Consider the following 13,422-nt stretch of genomic DNA (forward strand, 5'->3'; position numbering starts at 1 on the left):
TATTATTTTCTGTCAATCAGCATCTACCAATTGAGGAATCAACACATTTTTTTAAACATTGAGGCACTAAAAATGTCCCAAATTTTAAATATCCATTTATTTATGGATGCTAAATACAACCTGTTGATCCAATATGAATCGTCTAATAGAATAAAAAAGAGAAATAAAAGTAGAAAGAAAGTATTGCTTGTTATCTACGATAAACATATCAGAAGATTTGAAGTCTTTTCACCTGCTGTAGAGGGATCATCACATTTTCTTTTAATCTAATCCAAACATGATAAAGCACATATTGAATGTTGCAAGTAATTCCCTTTAGCTCTGGCATTACACTGTTAGAGAGTGTGTGTGTGTGTGTGTGTGTGTGTGTGTGTGTGTGTGTGTGTGTGTGTGTGTGTGTGTGTGTGTGTGTGTGTGTGTGTGTGTGTGTGTGTGTGTGTGTGTGTGTGACTGTGTGTGACTGTGTGTGACTGTGTGTGTGTGTGTGTGTGTGTGTGTGTGTGTGTGTGTGTGTGTGTGTGTGACTGTGTGTATGACTGTGTGTTTGCAGAGTTTGCACATGCTGCATTGGCACCTTGTCTTTCCCTCTTGCAGTGTGTGTTTTCCATATAAGGGTGTATGTGCCTTCAAAGCCTCCCTGGATTCTGCACTATGTGTCTGTGTGTTTGTGTGTGTGTGTGTGTGTGTGTGTGTGTGTGTGGTTTTTTAATAGATGTAGAGGGAGGCTGCACTATGCCCATGTAAGCACACACACTACAGTGAAGAATTAAAGTCTGAAGACTCTGCATGGGCACTCCCAATCTGTACACAAGACATAAAACATCAGGACAGACTTTAGAGCATGGGTCTCAAACTCGCGGCCCGTGGGCCAATTGCGGCCCTCGTGACGATATTTTGTGGCCCCCACCTTGATATGAAAGTTTACTGTGAGTTTTATATGAATGGCACTTTACCGTGTTGTGTTTGGAAGGTCCCCTTTTTTAAATAATTTTGTGTCTTTTTTTAATAATTGTCTTTTTAAATAATTTTGTGTCTTTTTTTTGGTAATTCTGTGTCTTTTTTTGGTCATTTTGTTTCTTTTCTAAGTAATTTCGTCACTCAATTCAGTTATTTCAACGTTATTAAAAAAAAGTAATAGGTTTAAAGTTGTTGATTGTCATTTTTGTTGTTGCAAAAGTTCTGGGAGGGACTTCATGCGTGTGCCACTTTTTTTCCTCAAAACCCAACCAGCAGCAGCTAGTGCCTGAAAACATTTTAATTAGCTGTGAGGTCAGTGGTGGGACTCTTTAAAACGGATTATGTTACATATCTGGCTTTGTCATTTGGCCTAAATTATAGTTTTGCATGTGTTTTCTGCAGTCACAGCTGTTGTAAACGTAAAAAAAAAGTGACTGTTGGACTGTTTGTGTTTGACCTGGTGTCACTCAGGTCCTCTTTAATGTGTTTCCTCCTGGTTGTTGAAGCTCACGTGCAGATGTTTATAATGTCCACATGTGTCTGTCCATCATCTTTATCTCTGAATGTTCTCTATCAGCTGCGCCCTGTTCTGACCCTGTAGCCTCTGCCCCACCCTCTCTGGTTATTTATACATAAACACAGTCCTCACATACAGTGAAGCCTCTTGTGCAGCTGACTTGACAAACACAACATGCATCACAAGCTGCTAGTTGCACATTACAAGTCCACGTGGCCTCCGATGTGTTAAACTAATCAGGATTTCTAGCTGTTTTTTTATTGCATTGTTGAGTTTCCTGCAGCAGGTTTCCATGTTTTGCCTATAATTAGAAGTCAGTGGTGCAGCATGGGACACAGGCTGATTAGAAATGTGTTCTTTATCATGTGCTGACCCTCCAGCAGTGACACTTTGAGTCCCAGTCAGAGTTATTTTGGGGGAGAAATGAAGAAATATACAGGGTGCTAATGTAGTTTTGCTGCAACAATTTGATGGAAATGTATGTTTTCTTGGAGAAGACACCAGAAAAGTGAGAAGTGTATGTTGTAATGTATTCTTAGTGCAGTTATTAAGTTATCTCCTCCCTTTTTATTGTCGTACAAGTGGGCTGAGTCGCACAAAAATAGCACAAAGCTCTATTTTAGACGAAAGCATGAAGTATGTGCAAAAAACAACTTTCTTACTCCGCTATCTGATGTTCTTCTGGTATGGGACTATTTTTAAAGGTAAATAATCAATTCTACTATGTTGAATTAATTAAATACATCATTTATTTATCTTATTTATCTGTTAACTTGTCAACAAATGTGTCCCATTTTACTGGAATTTCTGTGATCTATTTTTGTCTTGTTCCTTCTCTTCTTTTATAATTCGGTTTTTATTCCACGTGTTTTCTTACTAACATGCAGCTCCTTCATTTGTGAAATGCTTTTATGCAACATGACAACTCCACCACAGTGTGAGGAAATCAATTTATCACGTATCCAGTGAGATTTATATCAACAAATTTGACAGAAAAATGAATTGCGTTTGTCTTTAAAGGCCTGTCTTTTATTCGTTTGTTTGCATTTATGCTCTAGAATTTAGCAGAATTTAGGCTAATTTTGCAAATGTAATATATCTGTAATAACAAAATATATTTATATTTAACATAGAGTTCATCTAACACTATGTATATTTGATAATAAACCAAATTATATCAGAAATGAGCTGAAGTGGCTTGCAAATTCATGCATGTTTTGGCTTTGCAGGACAAAATTGATGATTGGAATTAACTGAAAATTACAAGGAATATATGGATTTATTTGTTTAGGATGCATATAAGAACATCTTTATAATCAGTTAAGATAAAAGAGCTGCAGTAATGAACATAAAGATTACATGATCTGATTTAGGAAGCTGTTTGTGTCATTGTGTGTGTATCCTGTGTGTGTGTTGAATGTTATGTCAAGTCACTTTTGCTCTATAAACATCAGGAAAGAAATGTTGTTTCGGATGAGGAAGGACTCGTCCTCGTGTCCCGCTGCTATTGTCCCAACAGAGCGCGTATTGTCCTAATGATCATAGTTGACTTGTGACTTATCGTGTCGTGTTTCCTTTGATTCTCTGTCAGGATGTGGAGAAAGAGAGGGAGCTGCGGACAGAGTTCAGCAGGGATGAGATCAGGCAGAAGATCGAGCAGTACAACACTCTGACCAGAGACCACCTGAAAATGACACTCGTGAGTGGAACACACACACACACACACACACACTGGCTGAGTCAGTCGTCATGATTCAAATTTCTTCTATAAAAAATGTTTTATAGTGGTTTGTCATGTGAGTGCTTAATGTGGTAAATCAAATAAAAAATATAAAAAAAAAAAAAAAATTTAAATAAAAAAAAATAAAGTTTTTACGCTCGCTTGAGGTGTTTTTTTTGTCCTTTCCAAAAAAAATAGTCAACGCACTAAAGGGGAGATGGAAACATTTTTTAAGAATAAGTTCTGACGTAGTGCATTTAACTCACATGACTGATCAGCTGTTTCCTCTGACATGAAAGAAGAATTATAAATTGCCCAATTTAATCCAATTCCTGAAGACTTCTCTCCATTTTCTCTCGTTGGTGGCCAAAGTTGTCCTGTTAGCAACTTCTTTTGTTGTTGTTTTTTGTCACTTCTTCTACTGATGTATTAGCCTACAGCAATACATCACACTGCCATCTTCTGACCAAAGTACGTTACTGCAGCTTTGTTTAATTGCTCTAAACCAGTCGATGGAAACGTCCCTAATTCACATTTTCTTAAATGCGATATTTCAAAAGTTCTCTTCAAATTTGCTTCGACTTTATTGGAAACACGGCTACTGAGCTGTACATTTTTGGCTTGGAGCTTGTTTCTTCTTTCAAAACCCCCAAAAATATTGTCTCATATATACACTGGGTTGTGCAGATATTAGAATATGCTGCTGCCACAATTATTAAACACTGTGACTTTAAAATGGAAATGCTGGATGATAATCAAGGATGTTAAAATTATACCTGCTTCTTTATTCAAGTCTTAATATCCAGCAGTGAAAGCAGATATTTTACTCGCTAAATAAAAGAATAAATACCACATTGTGTGTGTTTTAATCTCCTTTAAATCACATGTAAACGTCCTAAATTCATGATACTTAAAGTTCCAGTGAAACAGAAGTCTTTAGTTTCTGTACTGTGACGTTTTTCCCAGTAAAAAATAATTGTTGAGCATTAAAACAGATCCTTCGCATTTGAACAGATCTCTAAATATTTGGTTTAGAGTTTAGTGGAGCTGCTGCTAACCAGAGCTTTCTAGCTACTTTCATTAAAAGCGAGTTAGTAACACTGGAGCTGCAGAGGCCTGTTGGCTCCACATGCACACCTCCGTCACCTGGTTTTAGACCTGCAGGAGGCCGAGAGAGCTTAAACTCCAACTTCTGAGGAAGAACGTGTGATAAAATCTGAACTTTTTCTTCTCAAGTTTTTTGCTGTAATCTTGCTTCAATGTTGCAAAAAACAACTTTCTTATTCTGCTTTCTGATGTTCTTCTGGTATGAGACTCTTTTTAAAGGTAAAGAATCAATTCTACTATGTTAAATTAATTAAATACATCATTTATTTATCTTATTTATCTGTTAACATGTCAACAAATGTGTCCTTTCTGAAAACAAAGTCAATTTTACTGTAATTTCTGTGATCTATTTTTGTTTTTTTCCTTCTCTTCTTTTTATAATCCAGCTTTTATTCCACGTGTTTTCTTACTAACATGCAGCTCCTTCATTTGTGAAATGCTTTTATGCAACATGACAGCTCCACCACAGTGTGAGGAAATCAATTTATCACGTATCCAGTGAGATTTATATCAACAAATTTGACAGAAAACTTAATTGCATTTGTCTCTAAAGTCCTGTATTTTATTCATTTGTCACAATTTCTGCATTTATGCTCTAGAATTTAGCAGAATTTAGGATTATTTTTGCAAACATAATTAATCTGTAATATGTATTATATATATATAATATGTATTTAACATAGAGTTCATCTAACACTGTGTATATTTGATAAAAAAACAAATTATATCAGAAATGAGCTGAAGTGGCTTGCAAATTCATGCATATTTTGGCTTTGCAGGACAAAATTGACGATTGGAATTAATTAAAAAATACAAGGAAAATATGGATTTATTCATGGTGGATGCATATAAGAACATCTTTATAATCAGTAAAGATAAAAGAGCTGCAGTAATGAACATAAAGATTACATGATGTGATTTAGGAAGCTGTTTGTGTCATTGTGTGTGTATCCTGTGTGTGTGTTTAATGTTCTGTCAAGTCACTTTTTGACATTTTTGGCTTGGAGCTTGAACTTTTTCATCTCAAGTTTTTGCTGTAATCTTGCTTCAATGTTCCTGAATCCAATAAGCCTCCTAAAAAAGAACAAACTAATCTAAATAACAGCTGTGATGTCGGAACACGCAGAGAGCTGCAGGCTTTTCTATCTCAACATTTATAGGTGTGCTGATGTTTCAACATCCTCCAGCTCCTCCAGCATTCCTCAGCACTCACATCAGAGTGATGTGATGTTATTCCTGCTATTGTTCTCCCCCACACACTCTTTCCCTTGGCAGCATGAAAGGTGTCTGAAGTTGTATTCAATTCATGACACACTGTAACACTGTTAAATCCAGGAAAAATGAAGGATTTCAGATGAAGCAGAGGTTTTGTGTTTGTCAGATTTCCACCGGATCAGAGTGTTTAAGTGTCTCCGAATTGATAGTACACCAGGCAAAAGAGTGTTTTCTTGATTTTTAAAAGGATTATTATGCAACTAAAGGCTTTTGTTGGGTCCAGTGTGCAATGTTCGCTGCAGCTGTGTGGACTTATGTCATTTTCAGAAGCATTTAGTGAACACTGACTGAACGTTTGGGGGATTCAGTAAGTTGCTACTGAAGATAGTTTGGTAATTTTGAAGTGGGGTTGTATGAGGTACTTATCCACAGTCAGTGTAATATTGGTATTGTACTAATTTAAAATGAGATTTTAGAGGTGGCTGCATAGTATTGTGTCCAACTCGTGTGATCTAAACATTTTCCAATAACTCCAGAGGGCTGTTAAGTCCATAAGTCCAAACATATTGAAAAAAGGTAGACATAATAATTCTCAAAATTCCCAAAATGTTGTTATCTAAAAAAAATCACTAACCAAGGTTATTATAGTTAACGAAAACTTACAAAATATTGAAAAAACATTTTCGTTAATTGAAATACAAACAAAAACAAGAATTTTTGAGAAAACGATAAGTAACTAAAACTGTGTTTTATGGTTACAAAACTAACTAAAACTAACTAAAATTATAGTGAAAATGTCCTTAGTTTTCGTCTTTGTCAACTTTTTTCATACGTGAACCTTTTTGGTTGATATGAAATCTATTTCATCTATCTGGTTTTATGACTCAATAAACTTATTGGGGCTGAGATTGATCAGACAAAGGAAATAAACAAAACATTTATTGTGATTTTTTTGAGGCAGCAACTACATTTCTACGCTATATTTAGAATATTTTGTCTGTTTTACCTCCCTGCCAGACGGCCCTTTTTGACCTGTAACTGAAGCCGTTATGCTCTCGTCAAAGCCACCAGACTCCATTGACAAAATTAGTCATTTTACCTCACAAAACACAGGAGTTTGCTGGTTTATTGCTGCCTTCATTGGCTAGTTATTTTGTGCTATTGTGAGACATTAAGGAATCAAAACTAGTAATTTAAAACAGAAAAGTCACACAATAACTTAAACAAACTCACAGATCGAGGCAGCAGTAGAGCTACAACTCCTGTATTCTGTGAGGTAAAATTACTGTTTTTGTCAATGGAGTCTGGTGGTTTTTAAAAGAGCATAAAGGCTTCAAACTGGGGGCATGCAGACAAATAGATAGCAGATAAATACCTCATACAACCACACTTAAAAAGATCCAAATTATCCCTTTAATTCAAGCCAGGTATAGTGAAAATAAATGGCTTGAGTCTGCAGGTAGTTGGATTAAAAACAAAGAGGAAATAGTTCAATAATCAGCCTGGAACCTGCTGCTCAGCACCTGTCAGAGCTGATAGTATGTAAACTATGTAAAACCTGCAGCTATGCCGTCTTCACCCACACCTTTCTTTCTGATTCTGTCCTCCATTCTTCCTTATCACTTCATCCGTGGTGGGACAAGTTTCTCTTTGTCGTCCACTCTCGTTTCAGCTTTTGTTTTGTGACTTCGTCTATTCATGCTGATCTCGTTTGACGGCTTATAACCTTCACACATGCATACATTTGCACGCAGCCTTCTGGGCCCCATATGGACTAATGAGATTAAGATGCTCTTCCTCCGTCTGGGGCCATCTGTCCTGCAGGAGACACTGGGCTTACTGGGTGAACTCTTCTCTTCTGGAGAGATCATATAGCTTGTTATTACTGTCTGTAAATACTGTACACCAGGTGATCCTGTTCTATGCTACGGATGATTGTGTTTTAGTTCACTTCAGTTTTCCTGATTTAATGGCGATTTTTTTTTATGTGCAACTCTGATTTAAATGCATTTTTACTTATAACTATTTTTTTATAATTGCTTAATCAATTCCTAAGTTATTTTTAAGCAACAGCCTGCACTGTTTACAGCTTCTCAGATGTGAAGATGTGCTGCTTTTCTTTGTTTTACACAATAAAAGGTCCAAATCCTAAAGATGTTCAGACATGACAATCAATTCAAACACTTAAATTTGAGTTTGTAACCATATTATTTCACTATTTTCTGTCATTTTATAGCCAAAGAGGGTGATCTATTGAAAGAGAATCTAATTGGCAGAGTAATAGATTATGATAGTTGCAGTGTAAACGCTGCTTTAACATTTTTATAATCACTTTTTGTATATATGTCAAGTTAATATGGGCGATAGCCATGACACACAATAAAAAAAACCACAATATGTTATCAAGAACATATTTGCAACAAAAAAAACACTAACACAGCTGCTGGTCCCAGCTATAAAATCCCCCAAAACAATGATACATGAAAATATGTAAAGTATAGTGAATCAATTAAATAAATACTTCCATGAAAAATACAGTAAATAAAGGTAAAAAAATATTTTTTTGCCTAAAGTACAGTATTGTCAAAGCCTCTTCTACAAGTTTTATAATGTTAGTATTATATTGTGGAATATTTTAAATAATAATACTAACCAAAATTATTTGTAAAGCGCTTTAAAAGGTGCTCAAATACACTTCTACGTAATAAAAACAACAGGAAGAAACTGTGTAAACAAATTGGTGTTAAAACACACACAAAAAAACAACTACGGACAGTAAAAGTAATACCAATTAGAACAAAATAGATAATAATAAATGGTATACACATAATGAAATGGTACCATAACTCTCTCTATCTTTTTATTTCTCTCTCTCAGAGTGCGACTGGTGTGTATACTGGTTTCATCAAAGTCCAGATGGATCTGAGGCGGCCGGTGACGGTGCGAGGAGGTCAGAGAGGAGCAGGAGGAGCGCTGGTGGAGGAGGCCTTCTACCTGCCCCGAGGAGTCACCAACACACTCCACATCAGCTCCCACAACACAGTCAGACAGGTGGCTGACACACACACACACACACACACACACACACACACACACACACACACACACACACACACACACACACACACACGAGTCAACACAACCTAATTAGGACCTGCTGACTGGTGAATTCAGGGTTCAGCAGCTCCGGCTGATGTTGAACTTTCATTAAAAACTTGATTAACTTGAGTTCTGACATGCTGATGAACCTGAACTGAGTGACTCCATCAGTGTAACACACACTGAACATATTGTTTCTGATTGAAAGGCAGGTGTGTGTTAAGTAAAGAGTAATGTACAGCGAGTGGATCATTATTTCACAATAACCCCTATAAGGTGTTCAGGACAAGAAACCCCCTTATTAGAGGGCTATTTACAAAAAAAATCATTAATTTGACACAAAATAGTGACTTTATAATAATTTTAGTGATTTAAAAATGTATTTATTGCTTCCACTAAAAAAATAGTCTGAAAAGTTTTCAAATAATTTTTTATGAATGATGATAAATTAATCCATAGTTTGCTTTAGACTCTCTTTAGATTTTATGATTAGACCTTTATTAATTACAAATATTTTTTATAAATGTACTTTTTTCCCACAACTATAAACTTGTCATATTCAACTATAAGGCTAGGCCTTTTATTGTTCTTTTTTTGTGTTTTTCTTTTTTAGTTTACATTATTTATATTTTATTCAAAATAATTATCATATTCAGATCCCAGGCAAAGCATGTTGTTGTTTTTTTGTGTATGTTCTATAAGATTATTTTATGATTTCCAATATTATTTATTTTATTGTATTTTTTTTTTTTTTTTTTATAATCCACGTCGTCAAGTCCCAGGTTAGACCTGTTATAGTTTTTTGTTGAAAAATACTTTTTTATTATATATATCTATATATATATATATATATATAGATATATATATATATATATAGATATATAATATAATATTATATTGTATTTTCTCTTTATATATTATTTGAAATAATCAGAATATGCATGTTATTTAGCCTATGTATGGACAAAACGTGAAACACTTTACAACATATATACAGAAATATGCCCTTCAAAATAAAAGTGTAAAAAACAGGCTATGTCAAATTACTACGAGGTACAAAAAAGATAGAGAACCTCTGCAGTAATTGACCAGGAATTCAGTATTTTCACACCCCATCACTCAGAGAAAGAGATTTCTTTCCCAGCTGCTATGAGTAACTATTTGTTTAAGCTCACAGTAATATTACTCATCATATGAGATCATGAAAGATAAATAAAATGAATCCACAGTGTGTTCAATAATGATCCTGTTTGTTATGAGCTTTGCTTGTTTAACCAAATTAAAGGTTTAACTGTCGACTAATTAAGTTCCCATTGGTGTGTTTTGATATTTGACTGTTTCTCTTTCGTGTGTGTGTTTGTGTGTGTGTGTGTGTGTTCAGGTGATCGTCGCCCTGCTGAACAAGTTCACCGTCGCAGACAACCCGGCGAAATACGCCCTGTACAAACGCTACCGCAGGGAGGAGCAGGGTAAGAGCCAGCCCACAGAGAGAGAGTGTGTGTGTGTGTGTGTGTGTGTGTGTGTGACAGTGAAAGCAAAAGAACTTCATGCCACTCATGCCAAACTCCGTATCAGATGCTTTGGCACTGACACAGTGTCGACTGTCTGCGTGTGTGTATTTCTGCCTGCCTCGCCCTCTTGTTGCAGGGCTCTCCCTACTATCATCAGCTCACCAGGAATACACACACACACACACACACACACACACACACACATTCTTGTACTTCTATCTTTGTGAGGACCCTCATTGGAACAGTGAATTCCCTACCAAGGTTATAATAATTTTGGATTTTTCATTAGTTTTAGTTTTAATTGGTTTGTGAATTATTGTTTTCAAATTCAGTTAGCTTTAATGAGTTATTAGAGTGAGTTTGCTAGTTTTAGTTTAGTTTTTATTAGTTTTATTTTTTTGTAATGGGGTATTTGTTGGGTGGGAGATTAAAAGAGGTCACAGTAAATTTTGCCTTTATTTCCTTTGTCTGATCCATCTTCATTATGTATGAAAAAAGTGGACAAAGACGCAAACGAAGGACATTTTCACTATAATTTTAGTTAGTTTTGTAACCACACAATACAGTTTCAGTTAATTATCTTTTTTTTAAACTCTTTTCATTTCATTTCAGTTTACACAATTTTTTTCAATTATAGTTTTCGTTATTTCGTTTCGTTTTCGTTAACTATAATAACATTGTTCCCTAGCCCCTTAACCCTAACCCTTAACCTAACCTTCACCATCACAACTAAATGTCCAACCCTAACCCTAAAACATGGTTACCTTTACATAAACCTAATTGTAACCTTTAACCCTTAAAACAAAGTCTGAAATCTCAAAAAAGCCTTTAAAGAAGTGAGGACCGGCCGAAATGTCCTCACTTTGCAAAATTGTCCTCACTCTGTTGGTTAAAAACGTGTTACGGTCCTCACTATGTAGGAAGTACAAGAACACACACACACACACACACTCTATGAATCAACAGCTGCTGCAGGGTGTCAAATATTATCTTTAGTGCCCGTGAGAAAGGAAAAGATGGCGTTTAGAGGCGTTGTACTATAAAACCAGACTGAGCTAATTTATTAAATTTGTCTGACTTGTTTTTATATCTTGTTTGAAGTCTTTGAAACATTTTGCCCCCAACGTTTTATGGAGATTCAGCCGTCCTATGAGCTCCTGGTCTGTTTTTTCTTTCCCTCATTTCTGGAGACGGCTAATAAAAGACAGTTAGAGTCTAGACAGACGTCTGACAACAGATGTATGCAGACTTTATATGTACATGAGCTCATATACAAACATCCAGGACTAAAGCTTTCATTGGAGTCGATGAAGAGAACTTGTGGCTGAACTTTGGTCTAGAAATGTTAAAGTGTTCTTCAGTTTAAGGACAAAACAAACTGACTCCAGTTGAGGTCGGATTTCTGCTTGAAAGAAAATGTAAAATAAATACGCTCCTTTTGTTCTCAGATCTGTTTAAGATTAGATTACAGTAGCTTGAAACAGTGGCTTTGATCTCTTAAAGGAATATTCAGCATTTCTTTAGATGTAAATCTGTAAAGACGGAGTCAGAAAACAGGAGTTTCAGGATGTTTAACCTCCTGACAATCACAGGAGAAATCTGGTCCGGGACCTTGATTTTTTTCGGTAATGTGAGGAGTTTAAGTATCCGGTTTTAAACCTCCTGAATCAGGGTTGCTCTGATAGTTATCAGGTTTTTTGTGCTTTATTTTATATAGATTTTTGCGTTTTATTTTATATATTTTTTATTTTATTTTATATATTTTTAAATTATTTTCATTGATTTTTCTAACAATCAAAATTTAAAATACATTCCATTTAAATTAGTAAATTATAATTATTAGCTTCTTCATTAAATAAATAATAAAAGAAAAATTACAATTCAAATACATTTATTAATTGGTAAATTAATACTTTTTTCATTATTAATTTTTCAAGACACAAATCCATTAACTTATACTTTTGTTATTTTAATTTTATAGTATTTATCAACTTGTATTACATAGAAGTAAAATAAGAAAAATAAAATAATATTAAAAATAAATATATATATTTATTTACATCTTACTGTTTGTTTTTTAAGGTATACATTTATTTTATTTTATTTTAAAAATATATATTTTTTAATTATTATTATGACTTTTCGCACAAACTTGGCCTGAAACTGAACATATTCAATACTTAAATTTGGATAATTACATCAGTTACTTTCCAAGTGGAACCACAAAAACAAATTAAAAAAAACAAGCTGGAGCTGCAATCAAAGTTTCCAAGAAACAGAAACACTCACATCCTGCAGCTGACACACCTCCAGCTAAAGCTGAAGATAGACGTCTTCCTCATCCAGACACGTTTAGCCTTCTGCTTTAGTTTTTTTCTGCAAAGTAAGAAGTTGTTGCACTGCGTTAGTCTCCGTTTGTGTTTGTTTACATCTGCGTCCCCAGGAGAGGTTGCTCCCTGTGGCGTAATCTTAATAATACCCTGCTTTTGGTTTTCAAATCTTGTGTGTGCATGTTTGAGATTATAGAGACGAACATCTGTCAAGTTTCTCCTGCATGCATTCTCTTTATTATTGTTGTTTTATGCAGCTGGTTATCAAAGTCTGAACTCCTGTAGTCTTTGAGTTCACGTCATGAAAAATGGGAGCAAAAACAAAAATGGTTGCATTTCTATTTTTGTTCAGTGTAATACACTGACTATGGATAAATACCTAAAACTATCCCTTTAACCCTGTGGAGTCTCCAAAAGCTCCAAATCATGACTTCTTCATGACATCCAGACTAGAAAACAAAGCAGCGTGGAGCCCTACTGTACATTTACCTCTAAAGTTCTGGCTGTAAACTCCATGAGGCCAGTTTCAGTTTGATGATGATATACCAAGTAAAACTGGAGACAAGCTCAAATATGTTTAGTATAAAATGATAGAACTGGATGTAACCCTCTTATATGTTAGATTTGCAACCTTTGTTCACATTTGCAACATTTAAAATTCTTTATTGAGCATGATAGTGTTTTGAAAGTTTAAAAAAAAAATCTAAATCACGTTTTATGTTGGACTATAAAGGACTAAAAAAGACACAAAATGACCAAAAAAACACAAAATGAATAAAACAAGACACCAAAAACACAAAATGACTAAAAAAAGACACAAAATGACTAAAAAAAGACACCAAAAAACACAAAATGACTAAAAAAAGACACAAAATGACCAAAAGAAGATACAAAATGACTAAAAAAAGACTAAAAAAAGACATGAAAAGAATTCAAAAATGGACAAAATAGCCCAAGACTCCATAG

The 13,422-nt window shown here is 34.8% G+C and overlaps 1 protein-coding gene across 1 annotated transcript in view; it reads left to right on the top strand.

The window, feature by feature from the left end:
- rassf3 (Ras association domain family member 3) overlaps window positions 1-13,422 on the top strand; it is a 90,197-nt gene that overhangs the window by 74,947 nt on the left and 1,828 nt on the right. The window contains 3 exon segments of the mRNA XM_059326280.1: window positions 3,066-3,173; window positions 8,394-8,567; window positions 9,997-10,084. Coding sequence (XP_059182263.1) covers window positions 3,066-3,173; window positions 8,394-8,567; window positions 9,997-10,084 — 370 coding nt within the window.

Source organism: Centropristis striata, chromosome 22, assembly GCF_030273125.1.
Source record: "Centropristis striata isolate RG_2023a ecotype Rhode Island chromosome 22, C.striata_1.0, whole genome shotgun sequence".
NCBI classification, from domain to species: Eukaryota; Metazoa; Chordata; class Actinopteri; order Perciformes; family Serranidae; genus Centropristis; species Centropristis striata.